General features: G+C 44.8%; 1 protein-coding gene across 1 annotated transcript in view; it reads right to left on the bottom strand.

Moving 5' to 3' along the window:
* ATP2B2 (ATPase plasma membrane Ca2+ transporting 2) overlaps positions 1-22758 on the bottom strand; it is a 199500-nt gene that overhangs the window by 32127 nt on the left and 144615 nt on the right. Inside the window, exons 13-14 of the mRNA XM_023749426.1 lie at positions 2469-2710; positions 1282-1516 (exon numbers count right to left, since the gene is read on the bottom strand). Coding sequence (XP_023605194.1) covers positions 1282-1516; positions 2469-2710 — 477 coding nt within the window. The remainder of the gene's footprint in view (positions 1-1281; positions 1517-2468; positions 2711-22758) is intronic.

Genomic DNA, 22758 nt, shown 5'->3' with positions numbered 1-22758 from the left:
GCTCACACTCTTGATCCCTCTCCCTGCTGCCTAAACGTGAAAGTCCATGTCTGTGACCTTCTTGTTTCTTTTGGTCTTTGGAATCATCATTGGGGCTGGAAACTTGGTGAGCATCTTGTCTACCCCTTTCCCTTGAAAAGGAGCAGGGAATGCCCAGAGGCTCTAAGAGGAGCAGGGAATGCCCAGAGGCCCCAGAAAATAGTCAGGGCAAGTGGGGAAGAAGGAAGTTGCCACTGATGGAGGAGGGTGGGCCCTGGAGCACTGTCACCAATCCTACAGTGGTGGCCACCTGGACCCAGCTGGGGCCTGGCCAGGAAATCGGGTCTAGACCCCAGGCTGTGTTAGTCCTAGGAGGAAGGAGAGGCTGGCCCCTCTCTCCTTGCCTGGTGTCCTAGGCTCTGCCCTCTGGGCCCCTCAGGGTAGGTGACTCCTCTGCCTGTCCACATCAGTATTTTGGAGACTTGAGGTAGCTCTCTCCTCTCCCCACAGCCTCTCGCTGGCCTGGGCAGCCTGACTAACCACCCACATCCCATCCTTCCCGACCCTGCAAACCCTCAGCCCTGAATTCTTGGCTCAGATTCAGCTAAAGGAGATTGAAGACCTACTGTAAGCTGAGCACGGCATTAGATGAACTTGGTACATCAACTCCCTCCATCCTCATGGGGAAGGCTGTGCTAGTCATCATTCCCCTACCCTTCAGCTTGAGAATCTGACCTTCTGTTAACTTTCTAGGTCTGTTCCTCTGGAAACCTGATCAAGGTAGACTGTCGGCTGTGACCCTAGGCAAGCTGGCGAGTGTGAACTAATTGGTAAACTGGATCTGGACGGAGAGAACTCTAGATGCTGACAGGAATACCACACTTGGGGTTGTCCTGAGTCTGGTGACTTTTGTTACTGGCCATCTCCTTTTCATGGACCTAGGAATCTAGGCCTATGAATTTGTTACAGGCGGTCCTGGCTCCTGTGGAGCAGGAGGCTTCTAAAACAGCAGCACTCACGCCTATCCCTTGAGGGGCCAGTGGAAGGTCTTGAATGGCTGGGTGGACGGCTCCAGAATTGCCGGCATGGTGTGGATTCCGCCTTAAAACCTGAGCAGATCAATGCCAAGTTTGGCCTATGCTGGTCTGATGAGTCTGAATGTCTAAGAGAAGGTAAGAAGACCCTAGGTGTGTCACAGAGTAACTGAGGCTCAGAGAGGTGAGGTGACTTATGCCAGGTCACCCAGCTGGCTGGACTCCTAGCCTCAACCCTTTTTCCTGATCTGCTGGTGGGGGGGCCTACCTCAGGCCGCACGGGGTCCTCAATGCCCACCACACAGATGCAAGTGAGGTCGTTCAGGATATCGTTCTCATTATCCCAGTCAGGCTCGGGGCTGCTGGGGAAGTCGCGGTAGGCCACACAGATGGTGCGGAGCCCATCACAGGCCATAGGCTCGATCACCTTCTTCACCATCTCATCCCGGTCACGGGGCCGGAAGACCCGGGGCTCACCTGACCCGTTGAGGATTTTGCAGCACCTGGGGGAGGGTGGGATGGAGATGGGTAAGGTCCAGCCAAGGGCCCAGGATCTTTTCTCTGACTGGCTCAAGGTCACCTCCTTCTCCCCAGTGATGTCCAGCTGGCTGTGGTGGGACATCCAATGCCTGTCCAGCCCATCCCCCATAAGGCTCCAGGGCTGGTGCATCCCATGGGCCCCAGGCAAGGATGAAATAGGAACCACCAAAAAGAAATCAGGCAGCCTCCTTGTAATAGCTGCCCCAGCGCACTCAGCAAGAGCAGGTTTACTTTTATCTGTTTTATATTCACAAGGTTCATCTGAAAAAATAGTTCCACAGCTAAAATGGCTTTTAAAGGGTATAAAACTTAGGCTAGTGGTTCTTGACCCTGCTTGCACATTAGAATGGCACGGGGGACACAATAAATAAATACCCATGTGTGAGCCTTACTCCAGAAGTTTCAGTTCAGTTTGTCTGGGGTAATTCCAGGAATCGATGGTTTCTTAAAAGCTCCCTGAGGTGATTCTAGGGTGTAGCCAGGGTTCAGAACCACTAGACTAGACCAATCCCTTCAAGGTACAAGTGGGGAAACTGAGGCCCAGAGTCAGGGAGTAACTTGCCTAGTTCTCTAGGCTTAGATCTGGTACCTAGAGTCAGAGGAGACTGGCTGACAGTGAAAATCACTACCATCAACCAACTCTATTCTAAGGGAAGTGAAATAAGAGGGATCTAACAGTGATAATGTGTAGAACTTCCTACTAAGAGAGGAGGAGGAGGAGGAAGAGGAGGAGGACTCTTGATAGAAATTTTAAAGAGGAAATAGTGGAAAAAGCACTGGGCAAGGGACCTGGAGGTGGGCAGGGCCCTCTCTGAGCCTCTGGGTGCCAGATGGCTCCTCTGGCTGGACAGCTGGAGCTGTGACACCCATGGTCCCTGGCTCCCCGTGCCATGGCCCGCTCGTTGTGCCACTTACTTCTTGAGCACGATCTCAGACGCGCCCTTGCTGTACATGCGGAAGCTCTCGTCCGGCAGCTTGATGACTGTGCTCATGGACTTGCGCACAGAGTTGAACGTGTACACTTTGTACAGCTTCTCCTCTGGCATCTGGCTGCGCACGGCATCGTAGTCCTGCTTCAGGTCCAGCACGAAGCCCAGCAGGCCGCACTCGGTCTTGTTGCCCACCTGCCGAGGCAGTGCGCCCTCCTTCTCTGGGGGCTGTGAAGACAGAGGTGGGGGGTTTCACAGGGGGTTGCCTCTGTGGTCTGAGGGGTGGGGGCCAGGCTCTGGGAGCCCTTTGCCTTCCCCTGCACCCTCAGCCCTCGGCATCCCAGACACAATCCTGGCTTCGGATGCAAGGAGTTATGCAAGATCAACTTTAAAAAAAAATTACAAGCTATTTCAAACATAAAAAGTGATAGAAAAAAATAAAAACCTTAGCATTATGCCTTCTTTTCTTCTTCAGATTTATATTTTTTAAGAAGGAAAACAAGACAGGTAAAATTGCATCCCCCTCTGTATCTCTTTCCATTGGCATAATCCATTCCTTGTTCCAGAAAGAACCTTCTCTTAAATTTAGCATTAATCATTACCTTGTATGTCTTTTTTTTTCTTAAACAACGAAAGTTTATCTTCCCACAATTCTGGAGGCCAGAAGTCTGAGATCAATGTGTCAGCAGGATTGTTTTCCCCTGAGGCCTCTCTCCTTGGCTTATAGACGGCTATCTTCTCCCATGTCTTCACATGCCCTTCCCTCTATACCCGTCCATGTCCTAATCGCCTCTTCTTATAAGGACACCAGTCATTGGATGAGCGCTCACCCTCAGCACCTCTTTAAAGACCCTATTTCCAAATACAGTCACACTTTGAGGTACTAGGAGTTAGAACTTCAGCATATGAATTTAGGGGGACACAATTCAGCTCACAGCACTTTCCAATAGGTATTGATCCTGACCAGTATAGAGCAGTCATGGGACTTGACCATAAAGGTTTCCTCCTGCCTCTACCCCGCCTGTCTCACATTCAGTAGCAATGTCACTCCTTACCTCCCTGCTCCCTGGGAACATCCAGTAGCTCTCTTTTGTTCTGATGCAAGTAAGTCAGGCTGGTATTCGTGTAGACCCGTGATCCTGGTTGCACCCAGAACCACATAAGAAATTTTAAAAATTCTTAAATTTTTTTTTCAATTACAGTTTACATTCAATATTATTTGTATTGGTTTCAGGTGTACAGCATAGTGGTTAGACAATCATATTGTTCCCTCTGATATTTCCAGTACACAATTGGCGCCATACATAGTTATTACTATATTATTGACTATATTCCTTATGCTGTACTTTCCATTCCCATGACTATTTTGTAACTGTCAATTCCTTCACCTTTTTCACTCAGACCCCTAACCACCCGCCCTCCTGTCTGCCAACCATCAGTCTGTTCTCTGCATCTGTGAATCTGTTTCTGTTTTGTTTGTTTATATTGCTTTTTAGATTCCCCATATAAGTGAAATAATATGGTATTTGTCTTTCTCTGACTGACTTATTTCACTTAGCATAATACCCCCTAGGTTCATCCATGCTGTCACAAGGTCATTTATTATTTATATTTTTAATTTTTTTCTTTTTCTTAAAGAAGACCCTTTAAAAGTTCTTGTAATACTGGTTTGGTGGTGATGAACTCCTTTAGCTTTTTCTTCTCTGGGAAGCTCTTTTTCTGTCCTTCGATTCTAAATTATACATAGCTTAGCTGGGTAGAATGATCTTGGTTGTAGATCCTTGCTTTTTATTTCTTTGAATATTTTGTACCAAATCCTTTCTGACCTGCAAAGTTTCTGTTGAGAAATCAGCTAACAGTCTTATAGAAGCTCTCTTGTAGGTAACTAACTGTTTTTCTCTTGCTGCCTTTAAGATTCTCTCTTTGTCTTCAACTTTGGCATTTTAATTATGATGTTTCTTGGTGTGGGCTTCTTTGGGTTCATCTTATTTTGGACTCTGCACTTCCTGGATTTGTATGTCTAGTTCAATGATGGCGAACCTTTTGAGCTCGGTGTGTCAGCATTTTGAAAAACCCTAACTTAACTCTGGTGCCGTGTCACATATAGAAATTTTTTGATATTTGCAACCATAGTAAAACAAAGACTTATATTTTTGATATTTATTTTATATATTTAAATACCATTTAACAAAGAAAAATCCACCAAAAAAATGAGTTGCGTGTCACCTGACACGCGTGTCATAGGCCATCACTGGTCTAGTTCTTTCACTAGGTTAGGGAAGTTTTCTGTCATTATTTTTTCAAATAGGTTTTCAATTTCTTGCTCTCTCACTTCTCCTTCTGGCACTCCATGATGTGAATGTTGGTACACTTGAAGTTGTCCCAGAGGTTCCTTCTGCTATGCTCATTTTTTGAATTATTTTCTCTTTTTGCTGTTTGGATTAGGTGTTTTCTGCTTCCTTATATCCCAAATCACTGATTTGATTCTCTGCTTCATCTACTCTACTCTTGATTCCCTGTAATTTATTCTTCACTTCAGTTAGTATATTTTTCATTTCTGACAGGTTCTTTTGTATGGTTTCCATGTCCTTTTTTATGCTGTTGACGTTCTCACTAAGTTCCGTGAACATCCTTAAAACTATTGTTTTGAACTCTATATCTGGTGGTTTGCTTGCTTCCATTTCACTTCATTCTTTTTTTCTGGATATTTTTCCCCTTTTTTCATTTGGGACCTGTTTCTTTATCTCCTCATTTTGGCTGCCTCTGTGTATTTGTTTCTAGGTATTAGGTAGAACTGCTATGTCTCCTGGGCTTGGTAGAGTGGTCTTACATAGCAGTATGCTGTAGGGCTGGTGGTGCAGCCTCCCCTGTGTGGGCTGTATACACTGTCCTGCTATAGTTGAGCCTTGATTGCTGTTGGCATGTCACTGGGAGGGATTGACCACCAGGCTGATTGGATGTGAGGACCAGCTATGACTACAGTGGAGGAGCTGCTGTGCAAGAATTAACCCTATGGAGCAAGACTTGCTTCAGTAGGGTTTTGGTGCCTGCTGAGTCCACCCCTTGAATGTGTCACACATGGAGGTGGGAGAGTTGTAATCTGGTGTGGCTTGAAGCTGTCCACCAGGTGCAACCAAATGAAATGTTATTTTTGTAGGTAAAAATGGTCAAACATTGACAATTTCATGTAGTTTAACCTAATGTATGTGTGTGTGTGTGTATGTGTGTGTATGTGTGTGTGTGTGTGTAACGCTATTATGCATGTTGAAAGCTTCTTGCTTTACTCATGTACCATTACATTTTTGAGAGTCATCTGTGTTTATTGTGCTAGTTTTAACTGCTCTATGAATTCAATTCTGTGATAAACCACAATTCACTTCTCTGTTCTCCTGCTCCCTCCTTTTTCCTTTTCTCCAGCATTTGGCACCGGCGAAGGGCTGGCCCTCCAGCCCAGGTGCTGGGCTGCATGAACACCACAGCCTCTGACCCAAGACTATCAGTGAACCAACGACCACAGCCCCAGCCCCTCTCACTTTTGCAGTGGCTGCCTGAACCGGGCTGCTTCATGCCTCTGTACCTGCACCCCTGCTGTTTCTTCCCTTCCCTGCCAGGCAAACGCCTCCTAGCCCTTTAAGGGCCAGCTGAAATCTCTCTTTGAAAATTGCCCTGTATAAAGGAGTTGTTGTATTCTTTTCCCTGTGGGTTCCTAGGGCCAGCACAGATCTCAGTATACTGTAGGCACTTACTAATTGTTTCTGGATGGCTCAATGCAGACCACTCTGGTTGGGGAGGTGTAGGTTAACAGGTTAGAACAAGGCACTTCCTTGGGCACTTGTGGAATTAGCAGAAAGCTGTGGGAAGTTCCTATTTGCAGGTAAACTCACTTCCCCCACAACTCACACACATGTGCATATGACCACTCATATTACTTGTACAAAATTAACATGTAGCTACTCAGGTGGAGGTGGCTTTGGGAGTGGTAAAAGCCACCACAGATAAACCCAAACCTTAGAGAGAATTTGAAGAGGAATAACTACCTATGAACATGCCCGAGTCTCCCCTCCCCCATACCATTAGTGGCTTTTCATGGGTCTCAGACCGGCCTTGCGCATAAACCCTCTGCATCCTCATCCTCATTCTTCCTCTTATTGCTTAAAAGAGCAGCCTAGACTGGAAGGTGGACTCTAGAAGATGCTCACATGGACCAGCTATGTGGATGACAGGCAACAACTAGACACGTGTCTTGCCTCCCCTCACTTCTACACTTAGGGCTTAGGCTGGGGAGCTGACCCGAGACCTGTGGGGTCATGGGCATTGATAACTTGACCATCCTGAGACTCAGGAGTCATAATGAGGACTGAGCCTTGGACTCCAACCCCTCACCCTCAGTTTCTCATCTGTAAATGGAGAGACTGGAGCAGATGATCTCTAGCTGAGAGAGAAATCAACCCTGCCCATCAAGCGGATCAGGGTGAGGGACGGCAGGGCAAGGCAGGGCTGTGCGCGTGGAAACGAGGCTCAGGACACCCTTCCTGCTCCCATGCCATGCTGGCTCCATCTCCTTGGAAGGGTTCCCCCTGCCAAGCTCTTTGGTGGGATTTGCTGTGAAAGCAAAGGAATCTTTGATACAGCTTTCCATTTCTGATGTTCGGGAAAATAAATGCCAGGCCCTCTCCTTTGTCTCTGCAGAATGCTGTTATGTTGTGCTTTTAAAATTTATATATTTATTTACTTTTTATTTTATTCTTAAAACAATTTTATAATTAACCTTCTGGTGATTTCCAGAATTTTATGTATTTTCCACTATAGTTTCTTTCCCCCTCCACTAATAAAAGAAAATGACGACACAGAGGATTTAAATAAAAATGCCTAATTACTTATTTGCCCAAGAGAGCTGAGCAATTATGCCTACAAAACACCCGGCATTTTATTACCCTCTGTGAAATATTTTAATTTTCCTCTAAAAGGATCTCAAACAATCCATGGTTGCAAATGGCAGAGCTGCCTCCCCCATAATTCAACATAATTCAATTTGTTGCCATGAACTTGAGCTCTGAAATTGCCTACATGCATTACCAAGAATCAGAGGCCCACCCTTTTCTCTTTTGGCTTTTTAAATCTTGACAAACCCAGAGGTTTTGCTATTGCTGTAGACTTTCCAGGAGGCTTTTTATCCCCAGGGCTCCAATACTGTAGGGAGGTAAGGTGTGGGTATTATTCCGTCTTGGATAGGAAGCAGGCCCAGGAGGGAAGTGACTTTTTCATGGTCACAGACCTGCTGAGGATAGGCCTGGGGCTTTCCCAAGCCTCCTGACTCCCTGTGCAGGTTCCCTGTGTGGGCGCTGAGCCCTTTAGGAGTGTTTGGTGCAGCCACAGCTATAACTTTGAGAGGACAATTCATGTTTCTGTTTTGGGATACTTGGGAGTAAATACATCCAAGATCAAGAAATGATGACTTGAAGAGCTACAAGTTATAAATAACATCTGCAAAAGTGAGATTAAAAAATGTAGCTGGCATGTACCACCTCACAATCATTAGGGTAGCTACTACAAACAATAAAACAGAAAACAAGTGTTGATAAGAATATGGAGAAACTGCAACCCTGTACGCTGTGGGTGGGAATGAAAATGGTGCAGCTGCTTTGAAAAGCCGTATGGTGGTTCCTTAAAAAATTAAACGTGGAATTACCCTAAGATCCAGCAGTTCTACTTCTGGGTATATACCCGGAAGAACTGAAAGCAGGGCCTTGAAGAGGTATTTGTACACACATGTTCATAGCAGCATTATTCACAATGGAAACAACCTAAGTGTCCATTGACAGATAATGGATAAAGAAAATTTGGTTTATACATACAAGGCAATACTATTCAGCCTTAAAAAGGAAGGGAGTTCTGACACAGGCTACAACATGGATAAATCTGAGGACATTACGATAAGTGAAAAAATAAGCCAGTCACAAAGGAAAGATACTGTATAATCCCACTTATATGGTACCCAGAATAGTCAAATCCATAGAAATAGAAAGTAGAATGGTGGTTGCCAGGGGCTGTGGGGGAGGGAGAAATAGGGAGTTAGTATTTGATGGGCAGAGCTTCAGTTTGGGAGATGAAAAGTTCTGGGATGGATGGTGGTGATGGTTACAATGTGAATCTACTTAATACCACTGAACTGTACACTTAAAAACAATTAAGATGATACTATTTTATGTTAAGTATATTTTACCACAATTTTAAAAAGCCCTAAAAAAATCCCCCCCCCCCCCCAACAACCCAACAACAGTAGCATGATAAACAGCAGCAACTGCAACACGATGCTGCTTCTGAGTCCATCTGAAAACGCCTCTCTGCTCACTGGCTGTGTCTGGTGGCCTTGCCTCCTCACCCATCGAAGACAGCCACTGGCTCCCGGCACCGGGTGGCCCAGCCAGCCTCCACAGCAGCAGCAGGGTTCATTTTTTGAATAGCGACTCTGCTCACCACTTTATTAAGCTCCTCACATGCATCATCTGGTTGTGGGATGCAGGCTGCTGTTATTCCCACTTTACAGTTGTCCCCATGGAGGCCCAGAGAAGTGAGGTCACCCTGCCAGTAAGCAGCCGAGCTAGGATTTGCCCCCAGGTGTTCTGGCTCTGAGCCCTCGGCACATGCTCTCCCAGCAGCCCTGCCTCTCTGCACTAGCATTTGCTCATTGACTAGGTAACTGGTTGGAGAATGGGGTGTTTGTATGTGCCTGTCTTGCTTATTTCTGCCTTCCACTGTGTGATAACCAATGACTAAATGGATACTTTTGTGTTTGTGTGTGGGCTGCTGCCCTTGGGAGGCCAGATGGGATGGAATTTTTGCCTCTAGAATGGTCATGTAAAGGCCTACCTCCTCAGGAGATTCTCAGGTGCCAGGCCCTCTGAGGAGCATGAGGTGGCAGGACTGAGCCAGCGAGCCACAGGGGCTTCCCCGAGAAGGTGGGTGCGGCGTCCAGGGTGATGGATGGGACAGGCTAAAACCCTGGGGAAAGCAAAGTCTTTGGGGATCCTCTCAAGCTCACCAATACATTGTGCATATATGTGTGTGGTGTGTATATGGTGTATTGTGTATGTATGTGATGTGTGTGGTATGTGTATGTGTGTAGTATACTGTGAGTAGGTGTGGACATTGGTGTATGTGTGTGGTGTGATCTATGTATGTGTTGTGTTGTATATGCATATAGTGTGTGGTATGTGCATATGGATGTATTTGTGTGTGTAGTGTGTATGTGTAGTGAGTATATGTGGTGTGTTGTGTTATGTGTGTGTATAGGTTGAGGGGGTAAGATGTAGGGATTAACAGCTCTGTTAAAAATTGGAATTCCCCCACTGGGGTTATTTGCTTTAAACTCTTCTCCCAGAGATGGTGTTTGCAAAACAAAACAAAACAAAACAAAACAACAATGATCAAACCAAAACCAAAACCAAAATCAAAAAACCACATACAGCCCCAAACAGTTGCTGAACTCAATGCAGAGGCCCTGCCATTTTGTATACCAGACCTCCACTCCCCACCCCACCTTGCCATCTTAGTGCCCTGCAAAGTCATTTCCAGAGTCTTCCATGCCTCTGGCACCCCTCGCTTGGCCAGAGCCAGTCTCAGAACATGGCTTGACTGGGGGACTTTGAGGCTCATTCAAATATTCAGTTGAGCCAAGAGATATGGTTCAAGAGTTGTCTCTCTGTTTCCCAGAGTCACTACCTCCTCTCCCTTAAACGTGTTCTCACCTTCTGGGGGTGACTGGGGCTCTCTGGGCTGGGTAGCCATCTCAGTGTAGGGACGGGTATGCCGAGGACCTGGGTTTCTAACGGGGTGAAGGTGGCTTATTTATTCAGGAAAACCATCCTGCCAGGAAGGACAACCTGCTCCTTCCCTCAGAACACTCCCAGGGCTCCAGGGAGATCTGCCTTTCTCTGAAGAGTTTATGTTTTCAGAAATATGCCATAACTTTCCAACAACTTAGCTTCACAAGCACCCGTCCTCAGGTTAATAATTCAAATGTTAACAGTAGTGTCAACCTACTTTAAAGAGGACTCATAAAATATGAAATTAGAGGTCACTTAGGTGGTCTCAGAACGCAGAATAAATGTGGGTAGAAAAGGAGAATGTTTTCCCAAGAAAGCACCTGTGCCTCGGAAGTCTGAGCAAGGAGCTATCTCCCTCTAACGCTCAGCTGTGCTCTCAGAAGCAGCCGGGCGAAGAGAAGAAGCTGGTAGAAGTCTTGATGTTCAAAGAGTAGGAGATGGCAAAGGAAATCGGAGCGGGTGCCAGGATTTCTGAGACAGGGAAGCAATTTCTGCCAAGAAGATGACTCATGCAGCTTTTCTCTGAGGGCAAGTTTAGTTCCTAACGATTAGAAATAAGAGTGGAAAGAAAAAAGCTGCAGCCATCCTCAGAAGGATTGGGGTTGAGGATGGGCCTCTGGAGGGCCCTCCTGGACTCCCTACCAACAGCCCTGGCCCTCCTATCACCCTCCACCCATGTCTGGAGTGGTTCTGAACACTTACTAAGGGCTTATCTGCTGCTCCCTAGCTCCCCCCACCCCTTCCAGCCTCACCTCTCATTATTCCAGCCTAGAGAGAGACATGCCCTGGCCACAGGCCCCTACACTTTCTGAATAAGCCATACATCTTCAGGTCTCTGGGCCTTTGCAGGGCTATGCCCCTTTGCCCACTTGGTAAACTCCTCCAGAATTCTCTGGGCCCAACTCTCAATTGGTGGTTAGGTTACTTGATGTTTGTGCATCTCAGTTTTTTAAGCTGCAAGATGGGAATGCTCATATTTGCCTGATTACCTGGAAGGGGTGTGGAGGGTAAAGCAAGACAGTGGCTGGCAAAGCAAACTACAGAGGGTAAGGCTCAGAAAGAATCACAGAGGCAGTAAGAGTCAGAATCGGTGTGGACCAAGTGCTGGGAGCTCCACACAGATTTCTCATCTGATCTTCACAGCAGCCCTGGAACTGCCTTAAGGCAAAGGTGCAGCCAGGTGAGTTGGGCAGGAAGTGGTGGGGTGCACTGGCTCTAGATCTCATAGACCCAAGTTCTAGTCCTGGCTCAGCCTCTTATCTGCTCTGGGACTCTGGGCACGTTTTATAACTCCTCCCAGCTTCAGTGTGCATAACTATGGATTAAAGATGGGGCTGTGGTACAAGGCAATATGGTGTAAGCACACAGCATTGAGCCTGGCTAAGTGAATGTTAGTGATTATTTATATTAGCTTACAGACTGGAAAACAGAGGCTTGAAGAGGTTATGTAACTTGCCAAGGTCACACTCAGTGATTTTTGGAGCTCTAATGGACTTCAGAGCCAAGCTCTTAACCATCACTTCCTGGACTAGGGGTCAGGACATTTGGGTTCTAACTCCACTAACCCATGGGTGGCTTGGCAAAAGTCCTTCCATTCCTGGGCCTCAGAGTAAAGTGAGGGGGCTGGACCAGGTGGTCTACAAGGTCTGTGAATCCATGTAGATGACACCCACACAACCTATCCTTGCAAATATTCATCTACTGTGCTTTTTTTGAAAGAATAAAAGGCACTAGCTAATTGGGAGAAATATGCATCAATGCAGACTAGAGAGCTCAGGGCAGTTGCAGAAGAAATCAACTCAATAAGCTGGAGGTGCTGAGAAAGCACTAGTGTTGACCATGGGACTGGGACTAGGCCTAACTCCTACCGTTTTCTACCACAAGAACAGGAAAGTAGAGGAAGAAATATCAGTCATGTCCTGAGCTTCTTATTAGTTCATATTCATCCACCCATCACCTACATATTCATCCATCCATCCATCCATCCATCCATCCATCCATCTACTCATCCATTCATCCACCCTTCCATCCCACCAACCCACCCACATCTACCCATCCCATCCATCTATCCATCCATCCCCATCATTGATCTCTCTCTCTTTCTTTCTCTCTCTCTCTCTCTCTCTCTCTCTCACACACACACACACACACACACACACACACACACACATTTATTCACCAATCAATTCGCTTACCTCACCTACCCAACCAGTACTTCCTAAGAGCCTAAGCCAGGGGCCATAGATGACTCAGCTGTGTCTCTCACTCTCAAAGAGCCCACCACCTCCATCAGAGAGCAAGACACAGAAGAATTGGTGTCTTCATTGAGGGGGAAAGACAGCCTTACTCAGGTCTTATTTCCCCAGGCCAGGCTTGTTTACCAACCAAAGATCGGGGAAGACACTGCAGGTCCTTCCTGCCCGTCTCCTCCTGCAGGTTTAGGATGTCCTGCAGTCCAGCTTTCCCAGCCTGGTGAGGCAGAGGCTGGATTTCTGCCCTGGACTGAGCAGCCTCTGCTCTGCTCAGGCTTCCTCGGGGCCTAGAAGGGCGGTCCCCAAGAGTCCCTTTGCCCCCAATGGCTGTTAGCCTCTGGCTCTGAATCGGATCCTCTGGACCCTAGGGCTTCCTTCATAAGACCAAGACACCCTACTCAACAGCTGTGTTTAGGGTACCTGCAAGTTGGCTTTGCCACAAGGTGTGTGACTTCGAGCAGGACCTTTTCCCTCTGTAGCCCTGATGTCTCTGCTGTCTATTTATTTACTGGATATTTTATTGCTGATTAAAGATAACACTGATTGTACCACATGCTGGTTATGTGCCTGGCACTGTGCTAAGCATATTCCATTTAAAACTCACTTCATCCTCACAATAATCTTATCATTTCCCCAGGAAACTGAGGCATAGAAAGGTTAAATAATTTGTTTACATTCACAGTTAGTATGGGATTTGAACCCAGGCCATTTGGCTCCAGAAGATGAGCTAGTGTGTGTGTGTGTGTGTGTGTGTGTGTGTGTGTGTGTGTGAATCCTCACCCCAGGATATTTTTCCATTGATTTTTAGAGAGAGAGTGGAAGGGAGAGGGAGAGATAGAGATTGGTTGCCTCTAAACATGCCCTGACCAGGACCAGGGATGGAGCCTGCAACTGAGGTACTGGAATCGAATCTGGGACCCTTCTGTCCGAGGACTGATGCTCTATCCACCTAGCCAAACTGGCCTGGACCAGAAGATGAGCTTTAACACCACCCAGTCATACCAGGAGGCTCTGCTGTCCCTTTCACACTGAAGGCCATCAGCCCCAACAAGGAGAACCATATGGCTAGGGTTCCTTTAGGAAACACCCAGAGAGAGGCACAGGGGCCCTAGGATGCCAGGGCTCCAGGCACAGAAGGGGACACTGGTGCCTCAGAAGTGACTTGGCCTGACTCTAAACCAAGTTGCCTAGTTCCAAGGTCCCTAACCTCTCTCCTGTCTCAGTAGTTACACCTTCTCTGCAGAGACTGACTGACCCCTGTCCTTTCAGCTACCTGGTCACAGCCTCTGTCAACCTACATCTGGGAATGAGATTTTAGCTTCGCCTCCAGGGCTAAGAAACGCTGCTTAATTGAGATTTATCACTGCAGTGATGTTGCTGTAGCCCTCCAGGTGGGTCCCACAACTCCCTTTTACTGTAATTGCATAACATATATCTCAATCCAAGTGGCTGCCCCTTCACCTGAAGCCTGCTCGGGGACCCACCCTGTTCTCCTGTCTGCCATGTCTAAAGGATAAGATTATTAACAGCACCTCCGTTATTTTAGAAAGGCCGGGAGAATGGAATAAAGCACTGCTCACCTCCCTTGAATTCCAAACTGGGCCTGGGGGTGGGGGTGCAAGGGCAAGACAAAAAAGTCATCATTTCTGGCATCACCCGGATTCTCTCACTGTCTGCATGCGTCCTCTCAACCTACTTTTCTCCCTCCGTCAGGTCTGCCTCCCTCAGCCTGCAGCTCTGGGTGCAGTTCTTGCAGCCCCAGTGTATGGAGGCAGGAGCTGCCTCCTCTTCTCCCCGCCACCAGCCCTCGGCCCTTGCTGCTGATTCTTGTTCTCCCCAGAGCAATAAAGTGCTGGCAGCTCCCACAGCCCAACCTGCTCATGAAGGTGCGAGCGGTCTCAGGGGCAGAGTGGAGAGGGCAGAGCGAGGGCACAGTTGGAGAGTTAGCAAAAAAGCTCAGCTGCGCAACCAGATGCTCACATGTAGAGATGCCCCACATTTCCGGGGTGCCAGCTGACCTCTGGATGGACAATTCTGTTTCTCTCCCCCCAAATCCTCAAATGCTGGTGAGATACAAAAAAGGCAACCTGTGCTTCTAAACCAAGTAGGGATCACAGCATGATGAGTCATGGCAACTTAGCGGAGGCAGGAACATGAGAGTTTTTCTTATCAAAGCTAGGAATACCACTGCTGTCACTAACAACATAGTGTCACTGGTGGTAGGTTGTGAAAACGGCCATAATTAGTCTCCCCTCCGAATCCATGCCCTTTGCAATGTGAATCTGCATTTCCTTCCATTAAGAAATGGAGTCTGTTTCCCTACTCCTTGAATCTGGCAGGTCTCTTGACTTGCGTTAGTCAATAGAATGTAGCACAGTGACCATGTGAACAAGCCCAGTATTAAAATACAATGGGCCCCAAATGGAGTCACTTGTGCTCAGCCCACATCACTAAACCAAGACGTAATACCTAGCCTAATTGCAGTTTCAGTCTCTCACAGGGACTTCATCTTAACCTGTCAATCTGGAATTTCCTGGTCAGCACCAGTGAGGGAATTCACCTGATAGTCCCCTTCTGTCCCCCATAGGTAGGCTACCTACGCCTGAAACAATCCACCCTTTTTCTCTCCTGCCTGTAAAAGCCTTCCATTTTGTACAGCTTCTACTTGCTAAATGGGATGCTGACTCATGAATCACTCAATTAGGCCAATAAGACATTTAAATTTTACTCAGTTGAATTTTTGTTACTTAACAAATTTGGTAGCATCAATGGTATCCAAAGCAAACTTCTGAAGGCATCCTGGGACAATGAGAAATATAAGCGTGGTACCCTCTAAAGCCTTTGAGTTCATTGTCTTTCTTGCCATCTCTGAGGGCTGTGGGCAAATACCGTTTGTTTCTGAGCTCTGCTTTCTTTGCAATGTGCTACTCATCTAAATGGCATTCCACAGGTCCCTGTCTGATTAGAAACCCCAGTCCCTGAGTCTGTCCCACGACCCACGTGGGAACTGTAGGGGCAGTTCCCAGTTCCCCATTTATGTGGAGCCCCCAGCCCACAGTCCCTATTTGTTGAGGTCTGCTGGTTCAATCCTTTCCCCAACCCCCAGATTCCATGTAGGAAACTCTTGGTTCTGCCTGCAGTTGGACTGGGTCCAACTTAAAAAAAAACATGAACTGGGTCTGGGATTGGACTGCGCCTGACTTGAGCTGGACTGGGTCCAGTAGGTAAAGGTTGTTGCTAATGGGAATCTTGGAAACCACAAAAATCGGTGGGAATTGGTTGAGCATTTAAGAGCTATTAGAAATGTCAGGGGGAACTCTTTGTAAAGTATATGATTGTCTAACCACTATGCTGTATATCTGGAACGAATACTAACTAATAGTGAATGTAAACTGTAATTGAAAAAATATTAAAAATAAATAAGTAAAAGGAGCTATTAGAACACTCACCACCTACTGCAAAGATTCCCATGTTAGGATAAATTGGTCACAGATCTGGTTAGATTGACCCTAGGTCAGCCTGCCAACCTTAAGAAAATTTCTGTATAACAAGGTCACTGCAAAACACAGCACAATCCCCAACCCAGCAACATGTCCCTTTTAGTTATTATTTTGGCTTTGAGAGACCCAAAAACTCTGCTGAAAAGAGATGGAATCCTTAAAATCTAAAGATTTAAGTGTAGCACCTTCCAGCACACCTACTTATTTTATAACTAAGAACTAGGGTCCCAGAAGTTATAAATATCTACAGAAATGGCAAAATCTCCCTAAGCTTGTTTTGTGTTCTGAGAGCTTGGCTTGGTAACTGTCAGGTTGGAGACCCCAAATACAGCCAGACAGAAAAGTGGGCTGTACTCCATTTGGGCTGGGGTCTTACTACACTGCTGTGAGCCCTCAGAGGTATTACAATGGCCATTAGGGGGAATGTGCCAATGAGATAAGGTCATTTAAGAGGTGCACTTTGAAGTGAAGGCTCCCAAATTAAACAAACAGAATGGGATACCTGCTTTAATTGGCATGCAGAAACTTCCAAAAGTCTACAAAATTCCAAAATAGCTCCACTAAAAGTTTCAGGCAAAAGTTAAGGAAAAGCATTAAGGAGACAAGAGGTATCTAAAACAAAATGCTATATAATGGACACAACTCTTACTGCTCCCCTCACCCCTCCTTTATTTGAGTATCCTAGGAATCCTCTGTCTGAATTGTCTTTCCTCTCTGGAGAGACTACAGACCGTAAACAAAATTCTGCCAAGGTAAGGGCCATACAGACACCCCTGCATCTACCTTCGAAGGAGGACCCCCATATGGACCCCTCCCAGAGTTGATGAGCCTCTGAGGAATTCTCTGGTAAACGGCTACATTAGTCCCTAAAACAGCCAAGGGGGAACTAAACTTAAAATTAATTAAAAACAAACAAAACAACCTTGCCCAATACTGGCAAACACAGTATTGAAGCTGTACTCTCTACTTTAAACCCCACTCAGAACTGCAGGTGGGAACCTGGAAAAACTGGCAGAAGCCGGTTGAAGGTGAAAATTCTTACTAGAGTCAGCTCTACCAGATCTCTGTCTGTAGTCAGTCCCCAGTAGAGAGAGGAAAATAAAATGTCTTTTACACCCTCTTTGGGGTCCCTCTTGAGTCCAAGGGGTTGTTCAATACTGTCAAAAATATTTTTGTTGTTGTTAATCCTCACCCGAGGATATTTTTTCCATTGATTTTTAGAGCGAGTGGAAGGGAGGGAGGGAGGGGAGAGAGAAACATTGATGTGAGAGAGACACATTGATTGGTTGCCTCCCGCATGTGCCCCAACCCAGATACCTGACCTTGACTGGGAATCAAACCTGAGGGCTAACACTTTAACTATTGAGCCACACTGGCCAGGGCTGCCAAAAATATTTCCTGTTTGTCCTGACTAAAAACTACAAAGTAGCTCTGTGGTTAGAATTTGGCCGAATGGCAGAGCCTGACAGAAAAATGTTTAGGCCTTTTCCCCTAAGTTCAAATAAAAACTATGTACCCAGAGGGGATAAAAAACCTTTTAAAGCCCTTGTAAAAGGATTTGTGGGTAGATCAATCTATGATGTCATTTAAATTGCAAACCAGTTCATTGGGGGAGTTGAGAGCAACTGTCCTTGTCTTATACATCTTTGCCAAACGAGAAATAAGCTCTAGAGGCAGTTCAAAGTTCACCTATTTCTTTCAGCAACCCCCAAACCTCCCCTGTTTGTCTCAAAGGCTTGTAGTGGCCTTGGGAAACCAAAGTCCTTGGAGGAACTCGCAGTCCTTCCCTGTATCTTTGAGGTAAGAACGTTTTACAGACTTCAAAGGTTACTCCTATCAGAAAGAAAATGAAAGGTGGAAAGGTCATTTGGAATTCAGGTGAATGAAAAAATCATGTGCCTTCTCCACAAATATTAGTAGGAAAAACTTTAGCCATCTGAGCAGATAAACTTAATTTATTCCAACTATCTATAATAATAAAAGTGTAATATGCTAATTAAACCAGACGTCCTTCCAGATGTCCTTCTGGATGACCTTCCGGACGAAGCCAGGGCTGCAAGGGAAGCCAGGGTCCCGGGTGCCAGAGGGAAGCCGGTGCCGGCAGCCGGGGGAAGGAAGGCCTTACTCTTGCACGAATTTCGTGCATTGGGCTTCTAGTTGTTTTATAATTAGTGAGTTTTATATTATTATGCATGTCTCATGGCTAAAAACTTAAAATGAGACTTCTGAAACTAGTATAATATGGAATGTCAACTGTAATTGAAATAAAAATCACCTATGTTCCATGTTGTCTTTATCAGGTGTTTGGTTACTTAAGTAAATCTCCTAACTAATGTAGTCTTCTCCATATTAAAAAAACTAAGTTTTGCTCAGAACTGTATAAATTTGCCTTTAAAGTCCTTATTCTCACTTTGGTTAAATAGGTAAGTATTGTTTCACAGTGAGCTGTGATTCTATTTAACCAGTGTTTGAAATGGTTTTTTTTTTTTTTTTGGTATTTTTGACAAACTTCCCCTAAATCAAATCTTAAATGAGTTCTTTTTGACCTTGAATTAACTTTGGGATTTTCCAGAGGGTCCTCGAAACATCTCAAAAGATTTGTTCTCTCTCCTTATAAAAAAAGGAGACAAACTAATTAGGCTTATTTGATATGTTAAGTCATATGGGAAGCACTGTAAAAGAAGAAGTAATACTAAGCCTTCTTTATGTTGTATCTGAATGGGTATATGTTATAAGTGTTCCAGAAATTGTGTGAAATTCTTGGAAATCTGATATGTCCTGGTGTGATGTCATCAGTTTTAATTCCTGTTATCAAGTTAAATTGTTATATATTACAGAGATAACCAAGTTTCCTTGTCAATTCCATTATAATGAGCTCTTATTAGATCTTTAATAAGGGCATTTAAAAAGTCTGGTCATTACAGAGAGCTATTGTTTTATTCTGGTGCTTTTAGAAATGCGTTCCTGCAAAAGTGCTTCCTCTTCGAGGAGATTCATGAGAGAACTTTGACCAGTACAGTTCTCTGATGACTTTAAGATCTTAAAATGAACTGGGTAAGAATTTCTGGAAAAACTGGATTCAAGCAGAACTAAGAATTATTAACACGGGACTGAATGAACTGAGGAGGAAGATTATAATTTTTGACTTCTTGTTTGAAGCATCGATGGTTCTCTAATGTTTTGCTTTACCAGACTTAAGGAAACTTTTTCTCTCTTTTTAAAAAAATATATTTTTATTGATTTCAGAGAGGAAGGGAGAGGGAGAGAGAATAGAAACATCAATGAGGAGAAAGAATCATTGATTGGCTGCCTCCTGCACGCCCTACACTGGGGATTGAGCCTGCAACTTGGGCATGTGGCCTGAAGAGGAATCGAACCGTGACCTCCTAGTTCATAGGCTGACACTCAACCACTAAGCCATGCTAGCCCGGCAGGAAATTTTTTCTCTTTAGCTATCAATAATTTGGTAAGATATATCTATGTAAACAAAGATGAAACATTTACTTTTTACTCCCTACTTTATTTCCCCAGAATTGTGAAACTTGAGTATTCTTTTCATGACAACATAGTTAAGTCCAATGACAGTCTGTTCTTGTAACAGGATACAGTGGGAAATATTGGTTATATTACCAAGGCTTTGACGAGAATATCCCCTTTGAGAAAGAAGTGCATAGACTCAGATATGAACAGATGATTTTTATTTTTTTGTTAATCCTCACCTGAGGATATTTTCCCATTTATTTTTAGAGAGAACGGAAGGGAGGGGAGAGTCACAGAGAGAGAAACATCGACGTGAGAGAGACACATCGATTGGTTGTCTCCTGCACAGTCCTGACCAGGATCAAGCCTGCAATTGAGGTATGTGCCCTTATCAGAATCAAACCCGGGACCCTTCAGTCCACAGGCCTATGCTCTATCCACTGAGCCAAACCAGCTAGGGCTGACCAGATGATTTTAAGGCCAATAAATCCCCTTGGAAAAATTGGCTTGGTACCTTGCTTACAAGATTCCAGCAAAGTAACCACTATTCTTGCTGCACTTATGTAAAAAATCAGGCCAAGTCTAATGCAAACAAATTAGTTTTGCTGTGATTATATTTGGAAAAGAGAAATGGGATAATTGTAGGGAGAAAATTTTTTTGCATCTTTGTCTGTATTAGATTCTAATCCTTGCCACCAATCAAGCTAAGACAATTGTCTTTGAGGTTTTGTTATATGCTTATAAACTGGATTGGACCTTAAATTCTGCTAGTTTTCTAAACAAATTTGGCTACCTGTATCCAAACTAATGTTTCCAATTTTCTCCCACCCTCTGATTTGGAATCACTAAGAACAAATACTGCCCTTAAATCTTCTGGGAAGGGACTACACCAGGTCCTCCTCACTATCCAGATTGCAGGCTGACCTCAGGGCCTCGAGCCTTGTAAACACATCTCACAGCTAAAGAAGGCTCCACCTGACATCTGGTCCTGCACAAATGCTGGAGACTCCACATCAAATTGATTAGGAAGAGAATTAGCTGACATCCATGTAGACTGTTGCCTCTGAAGAGGCTGGGTCAAGACTTCATACTTGAAGCATGAAACCCTCTCTTCTCTTTCATTCCTTTACTCTGGCATTGGCCTGGAAAGATAACTCCATAATCCATATCTCCCAGGACATTGCTAAGAGGGGTAACCTCTGGAATTTGAAACAACTTTATATTTCCTGCTAGGAGATTTACTTCCAGAACACCCTGAAAACCTAAGTGACCCCTGGCTTGAACAGGCAAGTATAACAATCCCTGCGAATGAGTCCATTAGGAAGTGGAAGTGGTTTGTGCCCTGACAGGATTTATCTCTGTCTGTGGCAGTCATCATTTTCCTTGGGCCTACGAATGCTTAGATGGCTGGCACACAACTGGCTAACACTTCTTAGGTTATCTAATGAAGCCCCTAACTGTTTACACAACAAAGTGGGATACCTCGTTGGTCAACTCCACTGAATTTGCATTGTTGAGTTAGAAAGGCCCTACCAGAAGGCGTTCATAACTCAGGGTTCACTTCCTTTGGGACGGCTCTACTTCCCTGGTTAGGAGTAAATATAAATGAGGTTATGATTAGAAACCTCTCCTAAACTCTTGAGGATATTGCAGAATCCACCGCTACGGTGATAGCTACCCAAGAAAAATCTTTGACTCTCTGGCCAAAGTTGTTCCTGATAATAGTCTCCTTATCAGCTTTTAGCTGAGCAGGAAGTTGTCTATAAACTGTGGCCAACACCACCTATTGCACCTGGATTAACACTTCTGAGGAAGTTGAAACACTATTACATCAGACCACTGAACAGGCTACTCGGCTTAAAAAGGTGACACCTTCAGTAGGGAATTCCTTTGACTTATTTGATTTTAATTGTTTTAGATCTTGGGGACCATGGCTCCAAAGTGTACTCTAGATACTGTGAATTACCCTGTTTATCATAGTCATAGTAGTCTCCCTGGCATGTTGTAGTCTCTCAAAAGCTTTAAGTGCATGTTTGCAGCCACTAACCAAGCAAATGATATTCCTAAGACTGGATCACCAGAAAAGGAATGACGAGAGTGACTGACTTCAAAATTGTGAACCTGAAGTTGTGGCCTGAATATCACAGAAATTCAGCATGCCCTTTGAATCACACAGAGGGTCAGTAAAAGCTGTGAGAAATACAAAGTGGTAGCTGAGAGTGGTTAATGCCCTAAAGTTTTATCACATCTCTCAGTTAAGCTGAGAGTCTGGTCAAAAGGAGGAATTGTTAGAAAAGAGGTAAGAGGCCCGAAATGGAGTCCTTTGTGCTAAATCCACATCACCAAACCAATACTTTATGCTTAACCTAATGGCAGTTTCAGCCTCTCCAAGGAATTTAATCTTAACCAATCAATCTGGAATTTCCTGGTCAGCACTAGTGAGGGAATTCATCTGATAGCCCCCTTCTGTCCCCCATAGGTAGGTTACCTACGCCTGAAACAATCCTACTCTTTCCCCCTTTACCTATAAAAGCCTTCCATTTTGTACAGCTCCTCAGAGCTCCTTTCTATTTGCTAGATGGAATACTGACCGATTCATGAACCATTCAATAAACCAGTAAGATATTTAAATTTTACTCAGTTGAATCTATATTATTTAACAACAGACAAGCCTGGAGGAGGTGGGACCGATCACAAAGAGCAGAGATGAGCCACCCAGCAGAGGCCATTCTCATCAGCCTCCAGTCCTGCCAAGATCAGCCCCCCAGCTAAGCCCAGTTTGAACTGCTGACTCAGAGAATTGTGAGCTAAATATAGTTTTGATCTGAGCCAGGAAGTCTTGGAGTAGTTTGTTAGGTAGCAAAGCTGACTAATAAAAAACGTTTTTTAAAACGATTCTTTTAGGGGGTGGGCAATGACAGGATTTTAAAAAGACAATAAAGGGGAATAAATGATGATGGAAGGAGATGTGACTTTGGGTGGTGAACACACAATACAATATACAGATGATGTATTATAGAATTATACACTTGAAACCTATATAGTTTTATTAACCAATGGCACTCCAATAAATTCTATAAAAATAAACATACACTCTGTCATAAAAATGACAATTATATATATATATATACACAAGGTGGGGCAAAAGTAGTTTACGGTTGTTTGTATGGAAAATAATACACTAATTAATACATAATACAAGAATAAACTCTGTGTTT

The sequence above is a fragment of the Myotis lucifugus genome, unplaced genomic scaffold (assembly GCF_000147115.1).
Source record: "Myotis lucifugus unplaced genomic scaffold, Myoluc2.0 scaffold_8, whole genome shotgun sequence".
Lineage (NCBI taxonomy): Eukaryota > Metazoa > Chordata > Mammalia > Chiroptera > Vespertilionidae > Myotis > Myotis lucifugus.
Note: the sequence above shows the minus strand (reverse complement) of the source record. Positions and strands in the feature narration are given on the sequence as shown.